At 46.9% G+C, this 20,325-nt stretch overlaps 1 protein-coding gene across 2 annotated transcripts in view; it reads right to left on the reverse strand.

Moving 5' to 3' along the window:
• The window catches only part of LOC123747273 (innexin inx2), a 194,461-nt gene that overhangs the window by 77,315 nt on the left and 96,821 nt on the right, over nt 1–20,325 (reverse strand). Inside the window, exon 1 of one of the 2 annotated variants that reach the window (XM_069319936.1) lies at nt 11,682–11,835. The exons of the other annotated variant lie outside the window; for it this stretch is intronic. Within the exon in view, the coding sequence (XP_069176037.1) occupies nt 11,682–11,697 (16 nt within the window). The 5' untranslated portion in view covers nt 11,698–11,835. Of the gene's footprint in view, nt 1–11,681; nt 11,836–20,325 lie in introns of those variants that run through there. 2 annotated transcript variants of the gene reach the window in all.

The following is a 20,325-nucleotide window of genomic DNA, read 5'->3' on the forward strand; positions in this document are numbered from 1 at the left end:
GAAAGGTGTTTTGGGAGAGGAGGAGGGGAGGTGTGGGATGGGAGAAGGAGGGGAGATGTGGGATGGGAGAAGGAGGGGAGATGTGGGATGGGAGAAGGAGAGGGGGTATTATTATCCACGGGGATTGATTGATGAAGATTAAGCCACCCAAGAGGTGGTACGGGCATGAATAGCCCGTAAGTGGTGGCCCTTTTGAGCCATTACCAGTATCAAAAGATGATACTGGAGATCAGTGGAGGCGCAACTGCACCCTGCGTGACGGGAGATGTCTCCCGGACCAAGTGGTGACCAAATGGTCGATCCACGGGGGAATATCCTGTCTATATAAGACCGGGGTTAAGACAGGTTCTCTGCGAACGTGTTACGTCCAATGGGACAAATGAGGCGGATAACGAAAGCATTCAGCTTGAGTATGACGGTGAGGAGGCTGCACCCGCATGGTGCCTGTGTACAAGGAGCGTGGTGATAGACGAGTAGCTGTGTGTGTGTACTCGTCTAGTTGTGCTTGCGGGGGTTGAGCTTCGGCTCTTTGGTCCCGCCTCTCAATCGTCAATCTACTGGTGTACAGATTCCTGAGCCTATTGGGCTCTATCATATCTACATTTGAAACTGTGTATGGAGTCAGCCTCCACCACATCACTGCCTAATGCATTCCATCCGTTAACTACTCTGACACTGAAAAAGTTCTTTCTAACGTCCCTGTGGCTCATGTGGGTACTCAAGTTTCCACCTGTGTCCCCTTGTTCGCGTCCCATCAGTGTTGAATAGTTTATCCTTGTTTACCCGGTCGATTCCCCTGAGGATTTTGTAGGTTGTGACCATGTCTCCCCTTACTCTTCTGTCTTCCAGTGTCGTAAGGTGCATTTCCCGCAGCCTTTCCTCGTAACTCATGCCTCTTAGTTCTGGGACTAGTCTAGTGGCATACCTTTGAACTTTTTCCAGCTTCGTCTTGTGCTTGACTTGTCTTTTGTGTGTGTGTGTGTGTGTGTGTGTGTGTGTGTGTGTGTGTGTGTGTGTGTGTGTGTGTGTGTGTGTGTGTGTGTGTGGTATTTGTGTCTGCACTATTTGTGTCTGCACTATTTGTGTCTGCAGGATCGAGCTGTTAGCTTTTGTACCCCGTCTTTCTGACCGTCTGCTGTTTAATGTACTGACTCGACCTATTTGTACTCTATCATATCTACTACGTATATTTGTGTCACACACAAACGCATAGACATCCCCAGGAAGCAGCCCGCAGCAGCTGTCTAACACCCAGGTACCTATTTACTCCTAAGGTGAACGGGGTGAAATTACTCATCAGGTGATAGAAACTATGCCCATTTGTTTCTGCCTAGCCTAGGAATCGAACCCGAGGGCCTTTTAGACTACGAATCCAGAACGCTATCTACTCTGCTGCCAGGTGTGTGTGTGTGTGTGTGTGTGTGTGGTGGGAGGGGGGGGGAGTTGCTGTGGGTGTGGGTGGAGAATGGGTGAGGGTGTGGGTGGTGGGGGTTTGGGATGGGGGGGGGGGTTGTGGCCATATATGCCAAGGAAGGTCAGGGAAACGCTGGTGTAATATACACAGATTTCACAAAAGCCTTCGACAAATGTGACCATTGTGTTATTGCGCATAAAATGCGCTCAAAAGGAATTACTGGAAAAATTGGAAGATGGATCCTCAATCTCCTAACAGAACCCAGTGTGTAACAGTCAACAAACTGAAATCCGGACTAACTCAGTCATCCCCTCCCACCCCAGAACACTCTGCTTGCTCCTGTACTTTTTTTCACCATTTGGTCACCACTTGGTCCGGGAGACATCTCCCGTCACGCAGGGTGCAGTTGTGCCTCCACAGATCTCCAGTATCATCTTTTGATACTGGTAATGGCTCGAAAGGGCCACCACTTACGGGCTATTCATGCCCGTGCCACCTCTTGGGTGGCTTAATCTTCATCAATCAATGTACTTTTTCTCATCCTCATATCCGACATATACAAGGATACAATCTCTACTTCCGTATCATCCTTTGCAGATGACACTAGGATTTTCATGAGAGTAGACAATATAGAGGACACAGCCCTGGAAACACAAACTGTAACTGTCTCTATTTTCCGCTTGTTACAACTTGTAATAAAGTTGTTCTATCTTGGCTTAACGTATTTTTGACGTATTAGAACGTTGTTACAACTTGCTATATTGGTTGTTATAATTGGTTAGGAGGTGTTAAAACTTGTTCGAACGTTGTACCAACGTCGTAGTTTCGCTGTGTGTTTGGCGGGAGCAAACCTCCAATCTGGTGTAAATCAAGTTTTTCAATGAACCACAGAAAATATGATTATTGAAAATATATTCCAGCTCTTTCGCTATGGAAAAAAACGAAAATATAAAAATGGAAACCACAAATAAAACGCAGTTGAATCATATTATAGAACGAAAAAGCAATGTAAAGGATCTGGGAGTAATTGTGTCGGAGGACCTTACCTTTGTAGAACACAATGATGTAGCTGTCACAACTGCAAGGAAAATAACAGGTTGGATAACAAGAACCTTTTACACATGGGATGCCATACCAATGATGATCCTTTCCGAGACGCTAGTGCTCTCTAGATTGGAATATTCCCGCACGATAACAGCCCCAATCAAAGCTCGAAAAAATTGCTAATCTAAACAGCGTGCAAAAATCATTTACTTCTATAATCCACTCAATAAAACATCTAAATTATTGGGAACTAATAAAATGTTTAAATCAGTATTCTTTAGAGCGCAGGCGGGAGAGATACGTAATAATTTACACACGGAATATATTAGAGGGGCTGGTCCCAAACCTGCACTCAGAAGAAACACCACATGGGACCAGAAGACATGGCAGGATGTGCACAATACCCCCGTTGAGAAGCAGAGGTGCACTAAGTAGAGAGAGAACTCTATCAACATGAAAGGACCAAGACTCATCAACACGTTCTTGATTCGCATAAGGGGCGTAACCGACCGGACTCTTACGGTGTTCAAAAGTGAACACTTTTGAACAGAACAGTTCAACAAACCCTACGTAGAAAGGCTATACAGGTGTCACTTCTTTAATTGGCATCATTAACTACTGAGGCACCTTTGGAGAATGAGTAAGAACATCAGCATAAAGTAAATTGGGGGGGGGGGGGAAGATCTATTGGCCTATGAGAAGTAGCTTCTATTTATATCCACCCTAATTCTTTCAAATGCATGTGTAACCTAAGCTTGAAACAATGCAGCGACCCAACGTCTATCCCACCTGGTAATTTCTTCCATAGATCAGCTACTCAATTCCTAAACCAGTATTTACCTGGGTTTTTCCTGAATTTGATTTCGACAATTTATATAATTTTGTTTATATATATATTTAAATCCATGTTTATATCTTTTTGTATAAACTTTTATCTATATACTTCAGTCATATCACTCATTCCTCTTTGTCTTTTTGAAGAACGTAAGTTAAACTTTTTTAATTTCTCGTCATAAGAGAGAAGTCTAATTCCTGGGATTAACTTTATAATTTTCTCTCCGTGCATTCATATGAATTTATATCTACAGAGACTGAACCTGAACAAGGGTAGAGCTGGCCATTGGCTTGTTAGTTTACAAGAAACTGCCCGAAACGCTGCGCGTGCTAGTGGCTTTACAAGACTGTAATTACCATATTTGTATCCTCACATTCCTTATGTACATTCTTGTATATGCATAAATAAATAAATAAATAAATAAATAAATAAGAGAGTGGTGAGATTGCAGTCATTTGCCACCTGTCATTCGGTCCACTGTAATTGGCTGTCCAGACTAGTTCTAAGCTTGTCAGTGGACACGGTTGTACGGTGTTTTGTAGAAGAGAGAGGTGCCTTAAAACCTGCTCAAATTAGGGGTGCCGGGGAGCTAACATAGTCAGTGCGGAGTCTGGTGGTTAGGTCACAAGGGGAATGGGTGTTTTAGCTCAGTTTAAGGGGTAGTTGAAATTGAAATTGAAATAAGTTTATTGAGGAAAAATACACACAAAGGGATGAGGTAGTTCAAGCTATTCTCACCTCGTTCAGTACATCGTGTTAATACATACATAGACACACATCACAAACAATAAACATATTACCAAACATTCTGAAAGAGGTAGTTACAATGGAGTATTACCGATTGGAGAGTTATTTCGTCCTGATAAACGTCAGTACCCTTGAACAAATCCAAAAGGGCCGTGACGAAGATTCGAACCTGCGTCCGAGAGCATCCCAGACGCTGCCTTAATCGACTGAGCTACGACATGGTCAAAAGGAGTTGAAACCGAAGTTCTACTGAACTTACTGTACATTATATACCTACTGACATTATATATCTCCTATAATTGTGATTTCTGTGTGTAAGTCAGTACCCTTGTTCCTGTGCTCCATTTTATAACCTTATTGGTTGCTTGGTGGTAGAATTCTAGCTGCTAGAATACAAAAAATTAATTGTGTTAAATCACATATTAGTGAATTAAAAATTGTCTTCCTAATCTCTTTCTTTCTTCTCAGTATTGTCAGTCATATCTATACCTAGTTGTATAGGTATCATTATATATATCCTATCATTGTACATCCACTAATTTAGTTTCTAGTAAGTAAATATTGAATGGAAGCATTTTCAACAGAGAATTGTCAATGGGATATGACTGCGAAGGTGAGGTGGGTGTCTCAGATGTTATTAATGAGAAGTGAAGATGGTGGGTGCTACGGGCTATTCATGCCCGTGCCACCTCTTGGGTGGCTTAATCTTTATCAATCATGGTGGGTGCCAAGGGAGACATCTCCCGTCACGCAGGGTGCAGTCGCACCTCCACAGATCTCCAGTATCAACTAATGATACTGGTAATGGCTCAAAAGGGCCACCACTTACGGGCTATTCATGCCCGTGCCACCTTTTGGGTGGCTTAATCTTCATCAATCAATCAATCGGTGGGTGCCCAGAACAGTTACAGCCCCACTCCTGTGACAGATAAGTCCACGACGGGCTCACCATAGCCCGTGCTACTTGTTACAGCCCCACTCCTGTGACAGATAAGTCCACTACGGGCTCACCATAGCCCGTGCTACTTGTTACAGCCCCGCTCCTGTGCCAGATAAGTCCACTACGGGCTCACCATAGCCCGTGCTACTTGGAACCTTTTATTCCGAGTAGCTGAACCTAAAACAATGATGGTGGGTGGTCCACAGAGGCCCAGAGACCCTTCGAGATGCTACACGACCCAAGATCACATTCACTTCAAACATCTACACCATCTAGGGGCTACTCATGCCCGTGCCCCCGCTTGTGGTGGCCTAATCTTCAACAATCGGTGGGTGGTCAATACAATCTCATTTGCCAGTAGTGCCTCAGCTACTGGAACTTGCTACTGTTATGTAAGGTGTTGGGTATAGGGAATCTCCATTATATTGTCTGCGACAAAGATTCTACCTTCACGGGAGACATCTCCCGTCACGCAGGGTGCGGTCGGACCTCCACAGATCTCCAGTATCATCTATTGATACTGGTAATGGCTCAAAAGGGCCACCACTTACGGGCTATTCATGCCCGTGCCACCTTTTGGGTGGCTTAATCTTCATCAATCAATTCTACCTTTGCCATGTTGATTGCAGTCCGTGATTTGTCTGTCCGTCTTCTTTGGTGGTGTCTGTACCTAAGGTGATTGGTCTGTACTCGGCAGCTTATCTGCACCAGACAACTGAAGGAGGAAGAAGGATTGCTTCTATTGGTAGAATTCTAGCTGCTAGAATACAAAAATTTAATTGTGTTAAATAAATCACATATTAGTGAATTGAAAATAGTCTTGAAAATGGAGGGGGTGAGTTGAGAGGGCTGTATCTGGTAACATCTCTGGTAGGGAGGTTCACCTGGAGTTTACCTGGAGAGGGTCTCAAGAGTTCTTCTACTCCCCAAGCCGGGCCTTGGGGCAGGCTTTGTCTTGTGGTAAATTTGGTCCTAATGATTAGACTTAGTTTTGTTGACCAGACCACACACTAGAAATTGAAGGGACAACGACGTTTCGGTCCGTCCTGGACCATTCTCAAGTCGATTGTGGTCGACTTGAGAATTGTCCAGGACGAACCGAAACGTCGTCGTCCCTTCACACGTTCCGTGTGTGGTCTGGTCAACATATTTCAGCCACGTTATTGTGACTCCTCGTCTGTGAAAGTGTTCTTGTAGGTGACAGATGCTGACTGTCTTGTAGGTGACAGATGCTGACTGTCTTGTAGGTGACAGATGCTGACTGTCTTGTAGGTGACAGATGCTGACTGTCTTGTAGGTGACAGATGCTGACTGTCTTGTAGGTGACAGATGCTGACTGTCTTGTAGGTGACAGATGCTGACTGTCTTGTAGGTGACAGATGCTGACTGGGATGTTTACATTTCTTCAAGTGTTCGTTACCCGGTCTCTTCGTCTCCGCTTATAATTACATACATCCCAACATGACTAGGGAGGGACCCAATTAATTCATATATTTTACACCAAGTGGTGCTTGAGTTTATTAAGAAGAGCATTAATCCACACTTGGGAGTCTTGAGTGATGGGGTTGAAGTCGATAATAATCTCTGTGAATCTCCTTTAGAAGCTGCATTTAGTACTAAATTAATTGTGCTTGCGGGGGTTGAGCAAGTTCAAGTTCAAGTATGTTTATTGAGACAAGAAAGAAATACATCTCAAAGGGATAGAGTAGCTTAGGCTATTTATAACCCCCCCCCCCCTCCTGGTGGGGTTGAGCTTTGGCTCTTTGGCCCCGCCTCTCAACTGGTGTACAGATCCCGAGCCAACTGGGCTATATCAAATCTGTGAAACTGTAAATGGCGTCAGCCTCCACCACCTCACTGCCTGTATAATGCATTCCAGTTGTTAACTACTCTGACACTGTTTAGTCTAGGTTTTGAAGATCTTGCCTGTTAGGGATGCTTGCTAGAGATTGGATTGTAGTTGCAAGCGACTCGAGACATGTTTCCAGCATTCATTACTCAATATGGTCTCCCGCGGCAGCCATTACATATACTAGTTTATTTAAGTATATTCCAGCATAGGAGGAAGTCCACTGAAACTGGATCACCCTCCTCAGATTGCTTAGGATATACCAGTGACTGTCCCTCCATTTTGTACCTCATTTGTCCAAGACTGTGAACGCTATTGTGATTTTCTTGTGTATATGAAAGCAGCGACATGGCCGAAAACTCCACACCTAACTCCAAGAAATCCCAATGGCGTGATTTTCTCAACTCTATCTACTCCAGGGTGCATGCGGGCTGTTCGTAAAAAATCTGATTGTGGCAACAGGTTTGACTACCAGAATCCTTAGAGTACACAGCATTGTCCTGGGTTGAATAACCTTTGTAGCATGTCGTGGCTCAGGGGTATAGCATGCTTCTGGCATTCGCCAAGATGCTGCTTAAATCCCCCGCTCTGCTCCAGCGATGTTCTCATTATATGTACTGTTACAGATCTTTAATTCACGGAGTACACAATAACACGTGTATAGTTTGTTGATTAGGCTGCACCTCCTGCTTGCGTAAGCCTCTTGTGCTGGATAATATGAAAGACTGTCTGACAATCGAGGAATATAGAGTCTGAATATCTTATCTCTTTCTCTCTCTCTCTCTCTCTCTCTCTCTCTCTCTCTCTCTCTCTCTCTCTCTCTCTCTCTCTCTCTCTCTCTCTCTCTCTCTCTCTCTCCCTCTCTCTCTGACCTTGAAATAGATCTTTCTTCAATTTGGGAAGATGTTCGTTCCCTAAATCCATTTTGCTTTCCCAAGTGGATGTTTGTGCGTGTGTGTGTGTGTGTGCGTGTGAGTGTGTGTGCGTGTGTGTGTGTGTGCGCGTGTGAGTGTGTGTGCGCGTGTGAGTGTGTGTGCGTGTGTGTGGGCGTGCGTGTGAGTGGGCGTGCGTGTGAGTGTGCGTGCGCGTGTGTGTGCGTGTGTGTGTGTGGTCGTGCGTGTGAGTGTGTGCGCGTGTGTGTGTGTGCGTGTGCGTGTGTGTGCGTGCGTGTGCGTGTCCTACTCCCCCGTGTATAAGGACCACGAAATCATGGTAGTTTAACATAGTGCAAAACACGGAGTAGCCATGACGACCAGTGTTAACAAAGGGTCGGTCTTTATATATATATATATATATATATATATATATATATATATATATATATATATATATATATATATATATATATATATATATATATATATATATTCATATTCATATATAAAATGAAAACTCCTCACCCCTGAAGGATTCGAACCCAGACAGCCAGGGCTCCATATACCTTAGCGTATCCAGTACAATTCCTCTAACTATTATTACTCTGTACTAACTCGGTGGTCACTTTTATGGGTGCCCTTTGAAACTGCCCATTTGTTTCTGCCTCTGCCGGTGATCGAACCCGGGCCCCTTAGGACTACGACCCCAGAGCGCTGTCCACTCACCCGCGAGGCCCCTGTGTGTGTGTGTGTGTGTGTGTGTGTGTGTGTGTGTGTGTGTGTGTGTGTGTAATCGCCTTGTTGTACTCACCTAGTTGTATTTGCGGGGGTTGAGCTCTGGCTCTTTGGTCCCGCCTCTCAGCTGTGTGTGTGTGTGTGTGTGTGAGTGTGTGTGTGTGCGTGTGTGTGTGTGCAACGTTTACAGGGGGTTAGGGAAGAAAAGGAAAAGTGCAGCATCATGCAGCTCTTCATGGGAAACTGATTAAGAAAGAGATACTGGAAAAAAACCATGTAGTTTGGAGGGAAGGAGAGAGAGAGAGAGAGAGAGAGAGAGAGAGAGAGAGAGAGAGAGAGAGAGAGAGAGAGAGAGCGAGAGAGAGAGAGAGAGAGAGAGAGAGAGAGAGAGAGAGAGAGAGAGAGAGAGAGAGAGAGATGCGAGGGAAGGAAGATAAATGAGTAAGGATTGCAGGATCACTACAAACAATATACACACCTGTATGACAGACTTCACCTGCTCGTCTGGAAATAAACACACATGTTGGTTCCCTCACACACACACACACACACACACACACACACACACACACACACACACACACACACACACACACACACACAAGGAAGGAGCAAGAGAACTGAGCCTACCACTCTCCATAGTGTATAACAAATCACTGGCAACAGGGGAACTGCCAGATATTTGGAAAGCAGCTAACGTAGTCCCGATATACAAGAAAGGGGATAGACAGGAGGCACTGAACTACAGGCCAGTGTCCCTAACCTGCATACCATGCAAGCTGATGGAGAAGATTGTGCGAAAAAAACTAGTGGAGCATCTGGAGCGAAGGAACTTTGTAACACAGCATCAACATGGGTTCAGGGATGGCAGGTCCTGCCTCACAGGGTTACTTGAATTCTACGACCAGGCAACAAAAATAAGGCAAGAAAGAGAAGGGTGGGCAGACTGCATATTTTTGGATTGTCAGAAAGCCTTTGATACAGTACCACACAAGAGGCTAGTGCGAAAGTTGGAGATGCAGGCTGGGGTGAGAGGGAAGGTACTCCGGTGGATAGAGGAATACCTAAGCAACAGGAGACAACGAGTCTGTGTGAGGGGTGAGGCCTCAGATTGGCGAGACGTCACAAGTGGAGTCCCGCAGGGGTCAGTCCTTGGACCTATACTGTTTCTGGTATATGTAAATGATCTCCCAGAGGGTATAGATTCGTTCCTCTCAATGTTTGCCGACGATGCAAAAATTATGAGGAGGATTGAAACAGAGGATGATAGCAGGAGGCTACAAGATGACCTGGATAGACTGAGTGAATGGTCCAACAAATGGCTGTTGAAGTTCAACCCGAGTAAATGCAAAGTAATGAAACTAGGCAGTGGAAACAAGAGGCCAGGCACAGGATACAGAATAGGAGATGAAGTACTTAATGAAACAGACAGAGAGAAAGATCTAGGAGTTGATATCACACCAAACCTGTCTCCTGAAGCCCACATAAAGAGAATAACGTCTGCGGCATATGCGAGGCTGGCTAACATCAGAACGGCGTTCAGGAACCTGTGTAAGGAATCATTCAGAATCTTGTACACCACATATGTAAGACCAATCCTGGAGTATGCGGCCCCAGCATGGAGCCCGTACCTTGTCAAGCACAAGACGAAGCTGGAAAAAGTACAAAGGTATGCTACTAGACTAGTCCCAGAACTAAGAGGCATGAGTTATGAGGAAAGGCTGCGGGAAATGCACCTCACGACACTGGAAGACAGAAGAGTAAGGGGGGACATGATCACAACCTACAAAATCCTCAGGGGAATCGACCGGGTAAACAAGGATGAACTATTCAACACTGGTGGGACGCGAACAAGGGGACACAGGTGGAAGCTGAGTACCCAAATGAGCCACAGAGACGTTAGAAAGAACTTTTTCAGTGTCAGAGTAGTTAGTAAATGGAATGCATTAGGAAGTGATGTGGTGGAGGCTGACTCCATACACAGTTTCAAATGTAGATATGATAGAGCCCAATAGGCTCAGGAATCTGTACACCAGTTGATTGACGGTTGAGAGGCGGGACCAAAGAGCCAGAGCTCAACCCCCGCAAGCACAATTAGGTGAGTACACACACACACACACACACACACACACACACACACACACACAAAGGCGGGATCCAAGAGTCAATGCTCGATCCTGCAAGCACATATAGGTGAGTACACACACACACACACACACACACACACACACACACACACACACACACACACACACACACACACACACACACACACACACACACACACTACGTAGCCTTCGTTTCGTACTCAGCGTTCGGTAATGGTTGTCATTAGGGTCGCTACAAGCCGAATAAGAGCGGGTTTCCGCTCTCTACGATGCTCTCTTTGTCACTAAGAGTGTCACAGTAAGTTCCTTGCCACAAACACAGTAAGTTCCCTGCCACAAACACAGTAAGTTCCCTGCCACAAACGCAGTAAGTTCCCTGCCACAAACACAGTAAGTTCCCTGCCACAAGCACAGTAAGTTCCCTGCCACAAACACAGTAAGTTCCCTGCCTCAAACACAGTAAGTTCCCTACCACAAACACAGTAAGTTCCCTGCCACAAGCACAGTAAGTTCCTGCCACAAACACAGTAAGTTCCCTGCCACACAGTAAGTTCCCTGCCACAAACACAGTAAGTTACCTGCCACAAACACAGTAAGTTCCCTGCCACAAGCACAGTAAGTTCCCTGCCACAAACACAGTAAGTTCCCTGCCACAAACACAGTAAGTTCCCTGCCACAAGCACAGTAAGTTCCCTGCCACAAGCACAGTAAGTTCCCTGCCACAAACACAGTAAGTTCCCTGCCACAAGCACAGTAAGTTCCCTGCCACAAACACAGTAAGTTCCCTGCCACAAACACAGTAAGTTCCCTGCCACAAACACAGTAAGTTCCCTGCCACAAACACAGTAAGTTCCCTGCCACAAACACAGTAAGTTCCCTGCCACAAACACAGTAAGTTCCGTGCCACAAACACACTACACTTACGGATAACTTAAATACCGACGCGACATTTCCCGCCAAAATGGCATTCGAGTGAGAAAAAAAAGAAAGATCATTTTCAAATTGTAAACATTCGTACATGAGTAATTATCACCTTGTTTAGCCCGTGGCTCCAAAGGTGGATGGCTCGGCGCGGGAGAGAGAGGGAGGGAGGAAATTCACCAAAAACAAATACAAATAATGGATAAATCTCACCTGAGCTGCGGAACATGGCGGAACGGAGCGCGATTTTGGCGCTTAAAGTGAACTTTCCTCGCACCTTCTACATCAGCTTCTCGCTCCTGTTACTGGTTACTGTCCCTTGGCGGTGCTAGTGGCGGTGCTAGTGAGGAGGGCGGCGGGGTGGTGCTAGTGACGAGGGCGTCGGGGCGGTGCTAGTGGCGGTGCTAGTGAGGAGGGCGGCGGGGCGGTGCTAGGGACGAGGGCGTCGGGGTGGTGCAAGTGACGAGGGCGTCGGGGCGGTGCTAGTGACGAGGGCGGCGGGGCGGTGCTAGTGACGAGGGCGTCGGGGCGGTGCTAGGGACGAGGGCGGCGGGGCGGTGCTAGCCAGAGGTGCACAAGCGGTGTTGGGGCGCCAGTGGGCGGTGGCCAAGTGATGCCTGTTTAGGACTCCGCTACACCCAGTGGGTTGTTGCCACCGTAACTGAATGGTGGGGAGGGGAGGGGGTGTGCTAGGGACCTGATGGGTGTGAGGGGGGGGGAGAGGGAGGAAGGGGGTGCCAGGGACCTGAGAGTAAAGGGGAAAGGGGGTGCCAAGGACCAGAAATAGGGGGAGGGGGCAGCAGCAGAGGGTGTGATGGTACTAGTACACGCTGGCAAGGAGAACGACGATGGTACTGGAGGATACCTAGAGGTACTGGTGGCGGTAGAACTTAAATTGTGGTAGCAAGATAACCAGGAAGGCGGTGCTTCAAAGGCTCCAAGCTTGGGCGCGAGGGATTTGCCGTATAAATTTCCCCAGCTTAGTTGCAGTAGTTCTGGCAATACTTTGATTCCTTAAAGCACAGTTCTCATCAGTAACGTTGACTAGGGAATTATGAATGCGGGGCGCCGCCCGTTAGGCCGGGAATAGGCTGGGGTAGACAGCCAGGTGACGGCTGGGGTAGGCAGCCAAGTGACGGCTGGGGTAGACAGCCAGGTGACGGCTGGGGTAGGCAGCCAAGTGACGGCTGGGGTAGACAGCCAGGTGACGGCTGGGGTAGACAGCCAGGTGACGGCTGTGGTAGACAGCCAGGTGACGGCTGTGGTAGACAGCCAGGTGACGGCTGGGGTAGACAGCCAGGTGACGGCTGGGGTAGACAGCCAGGTGACGGCTGGGGTAGGCAGCCAAGTGACGGCTGTGGTAGACAGCCAGGTGACGGCTGGGGTAGACAGCCAGGTGACTGCTGGGGTAGACAGCCAGGTGACGGCTGTGGTAGACAGCCAGGTGACGGCTGGGGTAGACAGCCAGGTGACGGCTGTGGTAGACAGCCAGGTGACGGCTGGGGTAGACAGCCAGGTGACGGCTGGGGTCCCAGCGGCACACTCAGGTTCAGCGGGACACTAAGTGGCAGGTTGGTGTCTGTCGAGTGATTACTCACATCAACTACGTTATCTCAAACTGCCACTCAATGGCCGCGTTTTATAGTGCGTAGAATGGCCTTGAAAAGCGTGAACTGGTTCACCCTTATGGGGGCGTCAGAGTGCGGTTTTGGGGCGCTAGAGTGCGTTATGGAGCCCTAGAGTGCGTTATGGAGCCCTAGAGTGCGTGGACGAGTGCAATAGAAATGTTTTGCTTGAAAATACTCACACTGTCTAATTACAAAATAGCTTGTTCTTCTCTTATCACTTTGTTCAACCACTTTACATATTAAATCAATACACTTTTCAGCGAAGATTGTAATCCAAGAGTCGCTAACACACATCACAGTATTTCTTCACTCGTAGCTCCTCTTTGTCATAACAATGGAACACTGTCACTGCTGTGTTGTCCGTTGCTTAGTGAAAGTCTTGACAACGGCGAGGCGTGCCTTAAGACTCTCCGTGCCTTCGCCGTGCCTCCTGCACGTTACACCGAGGGAATACTAACGTTCACTCGAAGAACGAGCCCGCAGGAGTGCCTGATGGCGGCGGCGTGCGGGTGTGTGTGTGTGTGTATGTGTGAGGGAGAGGGAGGACTGGGTGATTCCTGCCACGGGTTTCCAGGAACTACCAGCCCTCTAGCTCCTGCTGCTGTTCGCTGTGGCGCACAAAGTGATCTGTGGCACTTGTCGAAGGTGTTAACTTCGCAGCGTTGTAGCCACAGCTGGGCCTGATCGTACTGTGTGTGTGTGTGTGTGTGCAGCTGCTATCCGGCCCTGTTGTACGCGTCGGCCACTCTGCGGGAGGGTGTTGCTCGGTGGAACGGACGAATGGGTGGAAGAGAGGGAGGGAGGGGGGTGGAAGAGAGCGGCACCCAACAAGTCCCGCGGGTCGCTAGCAGTTACTGGAGCCTGGCGGTGGTGGTGGCAGCAGGAGTGACCACCTCCTGCCTCGCCAGTGACACTCGACCCTCCTCACTCTATACACCCACAACACGACGCCTCCACTCACCTGGGTCGTGGTTGGGATTCCGGTCCTACACGACAACACGTACACGATATCGTCGCTTATTTCTCGCTTGTCATAAATTTCGCCACACGGCATTGGTGTGCCGGACGCGAGCCCTCATTGGCGTTAATTAGTGTCCCTCAGGGCAGGTTCCTGGCCTGTATGGAGAGAGGCAGGTCCCCGGCCTGTATGGAGAGAGGCAGGTCCCCGGTCTGTATGGAGAGAGGCAGGTCCCCGGCCTGTATGGAGAGAGGCAGGTCCCCGGCCCGTATGGAGAGAGGCAGGTCCCCGGCCCGTATGGAGAGAGGCAGGTCCCCGGCCCGTATGGAGAGAGGCAGGTCCCCGGCCTGTATGGAGAGAGAGGCAGGTTCCCGGCCTGTATGGAAAGAGAGGCAGGTTCCCGGCCTGTATGGAGAGAGAGAGGCAGGTCCCGACCTGTATAGAGAGAGGCAGGTCCCGACCTGTATAGAGAGAGGCAGGTTCCCGACCTGTGTGCAGAGAGGCAGGTCCTGCGTCCTGCTGCAGGACCTGCACTTACCCGCTGTGAAATAGATTACAGTATTCAACTTAGGTTAATAGAACTAAACTGAATCTACATTTAATCAGTGACATATTACGCTTCTAGGCCCTAATAGTAGGCGTGGGAGAGACCCCCTTGCTGCACTACCCATTCTGAGGCCCATAACTGTGTCACTGACTTAGGGGTAACAGAGGTGACATAGAGTAGGACGTGTGTTTAGGTCCTCATTATTGACAACGTGACAAGTTAGACAGATCCAAGGTCTTTACAATTGGGGATGAATTAAGGAACATATTGCTCTGAGAACACGCTGTGAGCGCCGCGTCCTGGCGTTGAGATCTGTGAGTTGTTGTTTGTAGTCAATGTTTGTTAGGAGTGGTCCTGGTGCACTTACTGTGTGTGTGTGTGTGTGTGTGTGTGTGTGTGTGTGTGTGTGTGTGTGTGTGTGTGTATGTGTGTGTACTCACCTTTATGTACTCACCTATATGTGCTTGCAGGATCGAGCATTGACTCTTGGATCCCGCCTTTCTAGCTATCGGTTGTTTACAGCAATGACTCCTGTCCCATTTCCCTATCATACCTAGTTTTAAAAGTATGAATAGTATTTGCTTCCACAACCTGTTCCCCAAGTGCATTCCATTTTTCTACTACTCTCACGCTAAAAGAAAACTTCCTAACATCTCTGTGACTCATCTGAGTTTCCAGTTTCCACCCATGTCCCCTCGTTCTGTTATTATTACGTGTGAACATTTGATCTATTTCCACTTTGTCAATTCCCCTGAGTATTTTATATGTCCCTATCATATCTCCTCTCTCCCTTCTTTTCTCTAGTGTCGTAAGGTTCAGTTCCTTCAGCCGCTCTTCATATCCCATCCCTCGTAGCTCTGGGACAAGCCTCGTCGCAAACCTCTGAACCTTCTCCAGTTTCTTTATGTGTTTCTTCAGGTGGGGGCTCCATGATGGCGCGGCATACTCTAAGACGGGTCTCACGTAGGCAGTGTAAAGCGCCCTAAAAGCTTCCTCATTTAGGTTTCTGAATGAAGTTCTAATTTTCGCCAGTGTAGAGTACGCTGCTGTCGTTATCCTATTTATATGTGCCTCAGGAGTTAGATTAGGTGTCACATCCACTCCCAGGTCTCTTTCTCGAATCGTTACAGGTAGGCTGTTCCCCTTCATTGTGTACTGTCCCTTTGGTCTCCTGTCACCTGATCCCATTTCCATAACTTTACATTTACTGGTGTTAAACTCCAGTAGCCATTTCTCTGACCATCTCTGCAGCCTGTTTAAGTCCTCTTGGAGGATCCTACAATCCTCGTCTGTCACAACTCTTCTCATTAATTTTGCGTCATCTGCAAACATCGACATGTATGATTCCACTCCTGTAAACATATCATTTACGTAAATTAGAAAGAGGATTGGTCCCAGCACCGATCCTTGAGGTACTCCACTTGTTACTGTTCGCCAGTCCGACTTTTCGCCCCTTACCATTACCCTCTGGCTCCTTCCTGTTAGGTAGTTCTTCACCCATACTAGGGCCTTTCCGCTTACTCCTGCCTGCCTCTCAAGTTTGTATAGCAGTCTCATGTGCGGTACCGTATCAAAGGCCTTTTGGCAGTCAAGAAATATGCAGTCTGCCCAGCCTTCTCTGTCCTGCCTTATCCTTGTTACTTTATCATAGAATTCTAAAAGGTTTGTTAGGCATGATTTCCCTGTCCAGAACCCATGTTGGTGCTTGTTTACAAACCCAATGCTCTCCAGGTGCTCAACAAGTCTTAGCCTAATTATTCTTTCAAGTATTTTGCAGGGGATGCTTGTCAGTGATACGGGTCTGTAGTTAAGTGCCTCCTCCCTATCCCCCTTTTTGAAAATCGGTACGACATTTGCCTCCTTCCAGCAACTGGGCAATTCTCCCGACATAAGTGACTCATTGAAGATCATTGCCAGAGGCACGCTGAGAGCCTGCGCTGCCTCTTTAAGTATCCACGGTGATACTTTGTCTGGTCCAACAGCTTTATTTGCATCCAGTGTTGTCAACTGTTTCATTACATCCTCTGCTGTCACCTCTATATCTGATAGTCTTTCATCTTGGGTAATCTCTTCTAACAATGGGAGCTGCTCAGGCTCGGTAGTGAACACTCCATGGAATTTTGCATTCAGTACCTCGCAGATTTCCTTGTCGCTTTCTGTATATGCCCCTTCTGTTTTCCTCAGTCTTGTCACTTGGTCATTTACCGACATCTTCCTTCTTATATGGCTATGTAGTAATTTTGGTTGCTTTTTCGCTTTGACTGCAATATCGTTCTCATAATTTCTTTCCAACACTCGTCTTATGTTAATGTAATGTAATGTGTGTGTGTGTGTGTGTGTGTGTGTGTGTGTGTGTGTGTGTGTGTGTGTGTGTGTGTGTGTACTCACCTATATGTGCTTGCAGGATCGAGCATTGACTCTTGGATCCCGCCTTTCTAGCTATCGGTTGTTTACAGCAATGACTCCTGTCCCATTTCCCTATCATACCTAGTTTTAAAAGTATGAATAGTATTTGCTTCCACAACCTGTTCCCCAAGTGCATTCCATTTTTCTACTACTCTCACGCTAAAAGAAAACTTCCTAACATCTCTGTGACTCATCTGAGTTTCCAGTTTCCACCCATGTCCCCTCGTTCTGTTATTATTACGTGTGAACATTTCATCTATTTCCACTTTATCAATTCCCCTGAGTATTTTATATGTCCCTATCATATCTCCTCTCTCCCTTCTTTTCTCTAGTGTCGTTAGGTTCAGTTCCTTCAGCCGCTCTTCATATCCCATCCCTGTGTGTGTGTGTGTGTGTGTGTGTGTGTGTGTGTGTGTGTGTGTGTGTGTGTGTGTGTGTGTGTGTGTCCAGGCTTTGGATATATTAGACTGTGGTCCTCCTCACTAGGGTACTCTAAACCTGTCCCTCTGACCACAGACCTTGAAGCTATACTCTTACCTCCAGACACTAGTGCCTAAAAGGGTCCCTGGGCATACATGGACAATGAGCAGGGGATGGGAAGGGCAGGGAACTATCAGGAGGGAACATCAGGCCATTACGACTATATAACATAGCCGGATCTATTGTCAAAACTCACGGGAGACATCTCCCGTCACGCAGGGTGCAGTCGCACCTCCACAGATCTCCAGTATCAGCTAATGATACTGGTAATGGCTCAAAAGGGCCACCACTTACGGGCTATTCGTGCCCGTGCCACCTTTTGGGTGGCTTAATCTTCATCAATCAATCAATCACTGTCAAACTAGTGAAGTTTTAAGCTTCAGGGCTCCCTAATCCCGGAGAGTCCCCCAGAAGCGACATAATTCAGTCTACATTGCTTAAACATTTTGGGTCTACATCACAGATTTAAGAAAATTCTGAGATGCAGTGGCTAATTTTTATGTGATTTTGTGGTGATCTCTCGATCAACTCCCAAGTGAAGATGATGACAGTGGTCACCCAGACACTGCTGAGGGATGCGAACCCCCCACAACAGTTCCAGCTTCACTGCCCCACTAACTGTAGCTCCACCACTGAATAGTGAGCATGTACTCACCGGGTGAGTTACTAGGTAATGAGCCCATCCTCCTGTTTAGGCAATATTTGTAATAACGATGAGAACCATAGTACATATATTGACGTAAAAGACAATTAGAAAGTAGAAATCTGTACTGTTGAATTTGGACAAACCGGTAAAGTTTTTGTACCGATGTTGCAAAGAAAACTTAACCTAAGTTAACCTTCGTAGGTCTAATATTTACATGTATGTGCTATACTAAACCTAGGAACATTTAAGTTTGGTATTTAAGCTTTATTTTTTTTTATTTTTTGGATTCTATAAAGTGAATAGTACCACATTCTACTATGTAATTATCCATTACGTTTATGTATGTACAATGGTACACATAGTTGCAAAAAGTACTATCAGATCAGGAGGCCTGGATAAGGAGTTGTTAAATGTTCAGAGCCTTTATTTCGGATGGTTAGTTTCTCAAGTATTCTTCCAAAGTTGGTAATAATTGTTGTGTTCGTTGCAAGCTCCTGTTTATAATCTGTTTTGTTTAATGTCATTGGGACTCGTGTCACTGATAAAACTCCTCCAGCAAGCTTATCTTAACATTCTTTTAAGTTTCCGTTTCCTTCTTGGGCCAAGCAGAACTGGCAGTGCAGGCGATGAGTCACAATAACGTGGCTAAAGTATGTTGACCAGACCACACACTAGAAGGTGAAGACAATCGACTTGAGAATGGTCCAGGACGGACCGACACGTCGTCGTCCCTTCACCTTCTAGTGTGTGGTCTGGTCAATAGATTGATTGATTGATGAAGATTAAGCCACCCAAGAGGTGGCACGGGCATGAATAGCACGTAAGTGGTGGCCCTTTCGAGCCATTACCAGTATCAAAAGATGATACTGGAGATCTGTGGAGGCGCAACTGCACCCTGCGTGACGGGAGATGTCTCCCGGACCAAGTGGTGACCAAATGGTCTCGTGGTCAATAGAGCTGGTAGTGCTCATCTATACGTAACTAATGGTATAAACTCCTCAGAGTATCTTCATTTCCGAAGAACAATTATCTCTATATACCTGCAAGAAATGACTATGCATACATAGTGGGATATCCCTCACCCCCGTCATCTTCCAGACACAACTGCCTTATGGTAGATAACGCCCCTCTCCACTCCCTCTTCAACCCCCTCCTCCCTATTCATCTCCCCCCTCACCCTTCAATCCCCCCTACCCCTTCAACCCCCACTCCCCCCTAACCCTTCTACCCCCACTCCCCCTTCAACCCCCAACCCCTCAAGATAGAGACGAAACCTCCACAACTACGGAAGTCGGCTCTTATCATATCGTTGCAGTGCAACTCTCTGCATTCGTTATAGGGCAATAGTAAAGAACAAGACTGCACTCTCGAAAACCCACCTACTGTTAACAACTTGATTCCTTAGGCTGTAAAGGATTACAGGTTTGCGGAGATTTAGAAAGTTTGCGAGGATTTAGAAGTGATTTAGAACGTTTGTGAGGCTCTGTTTTGGAAAGTTCTATATCCTCGGACTGTTTTATGGATTAAATTGACAGATTTTATCCAAAATGCTTAATTAAAAATATAGTTATTTATTTTGAAATACCGTATTTCAGTTCTTGAGTAGGCAGTCAAAAAGAAAATCGGTTCTTTCATTTGATATTGTCATTCAAAGTTCGCTCTCATCTCAAGTCTTACAGGGAGGTAAGTGAGAGGGGCGACGCAAGATTTAGCGTGGGCAGCACAGGCAGGTCTGTCCTCTTCCAGGACTGGCGTGATGGCTACGATAATGAGTATGTAAGAGTCGCACATGTGCAGTTATACATGTAAGAGTGTACGCCACAGGGTGTGTTCCTTGGAGCACCCGTGCCTGATCTTCCCAGAAATTTCGCCTGATCTTCCGAGCATACGCCCCGCCCTTATCGAGCACTTACGCCGGATCCTATGTGGCGGAGATAGCTGAAGATATGATCATAGTTCGACGGTCGTCCAGTCACAGGATCCATGTCAGGAATATTCGAACAACAAATACCTCATTTCACGACGAACCAAATACTGTTAGTCTATCCCCTATCCTTCAACAAGAAGGACTTTGAACGCTACATTCGTATCAAGTGTCAAAGTTTTAATGATCCAAATCGACTGACGTAGTGTTCTTGACACTTCATTAGTTGTTTGACACTTGACTTATTTCTTGACACTTGACGTATTGC

This window comes from Procambarus clarkii, chromosome 94, assembly GCF_040958095.1.
Source record: "Procambarus clarkii isolate CNS0578487 chromosome 94, FALCON_Pclarkii_2.0, whole genome shotgun sequence".
In the NCBI taxonomy this organism is placed as follows: domain Eukaryota; kingdom Metazoa; phylum Arthropoda; class Malacostraca; order Decapoda; family Cambaridae; genus Procambarus; species Procambarus clarkii.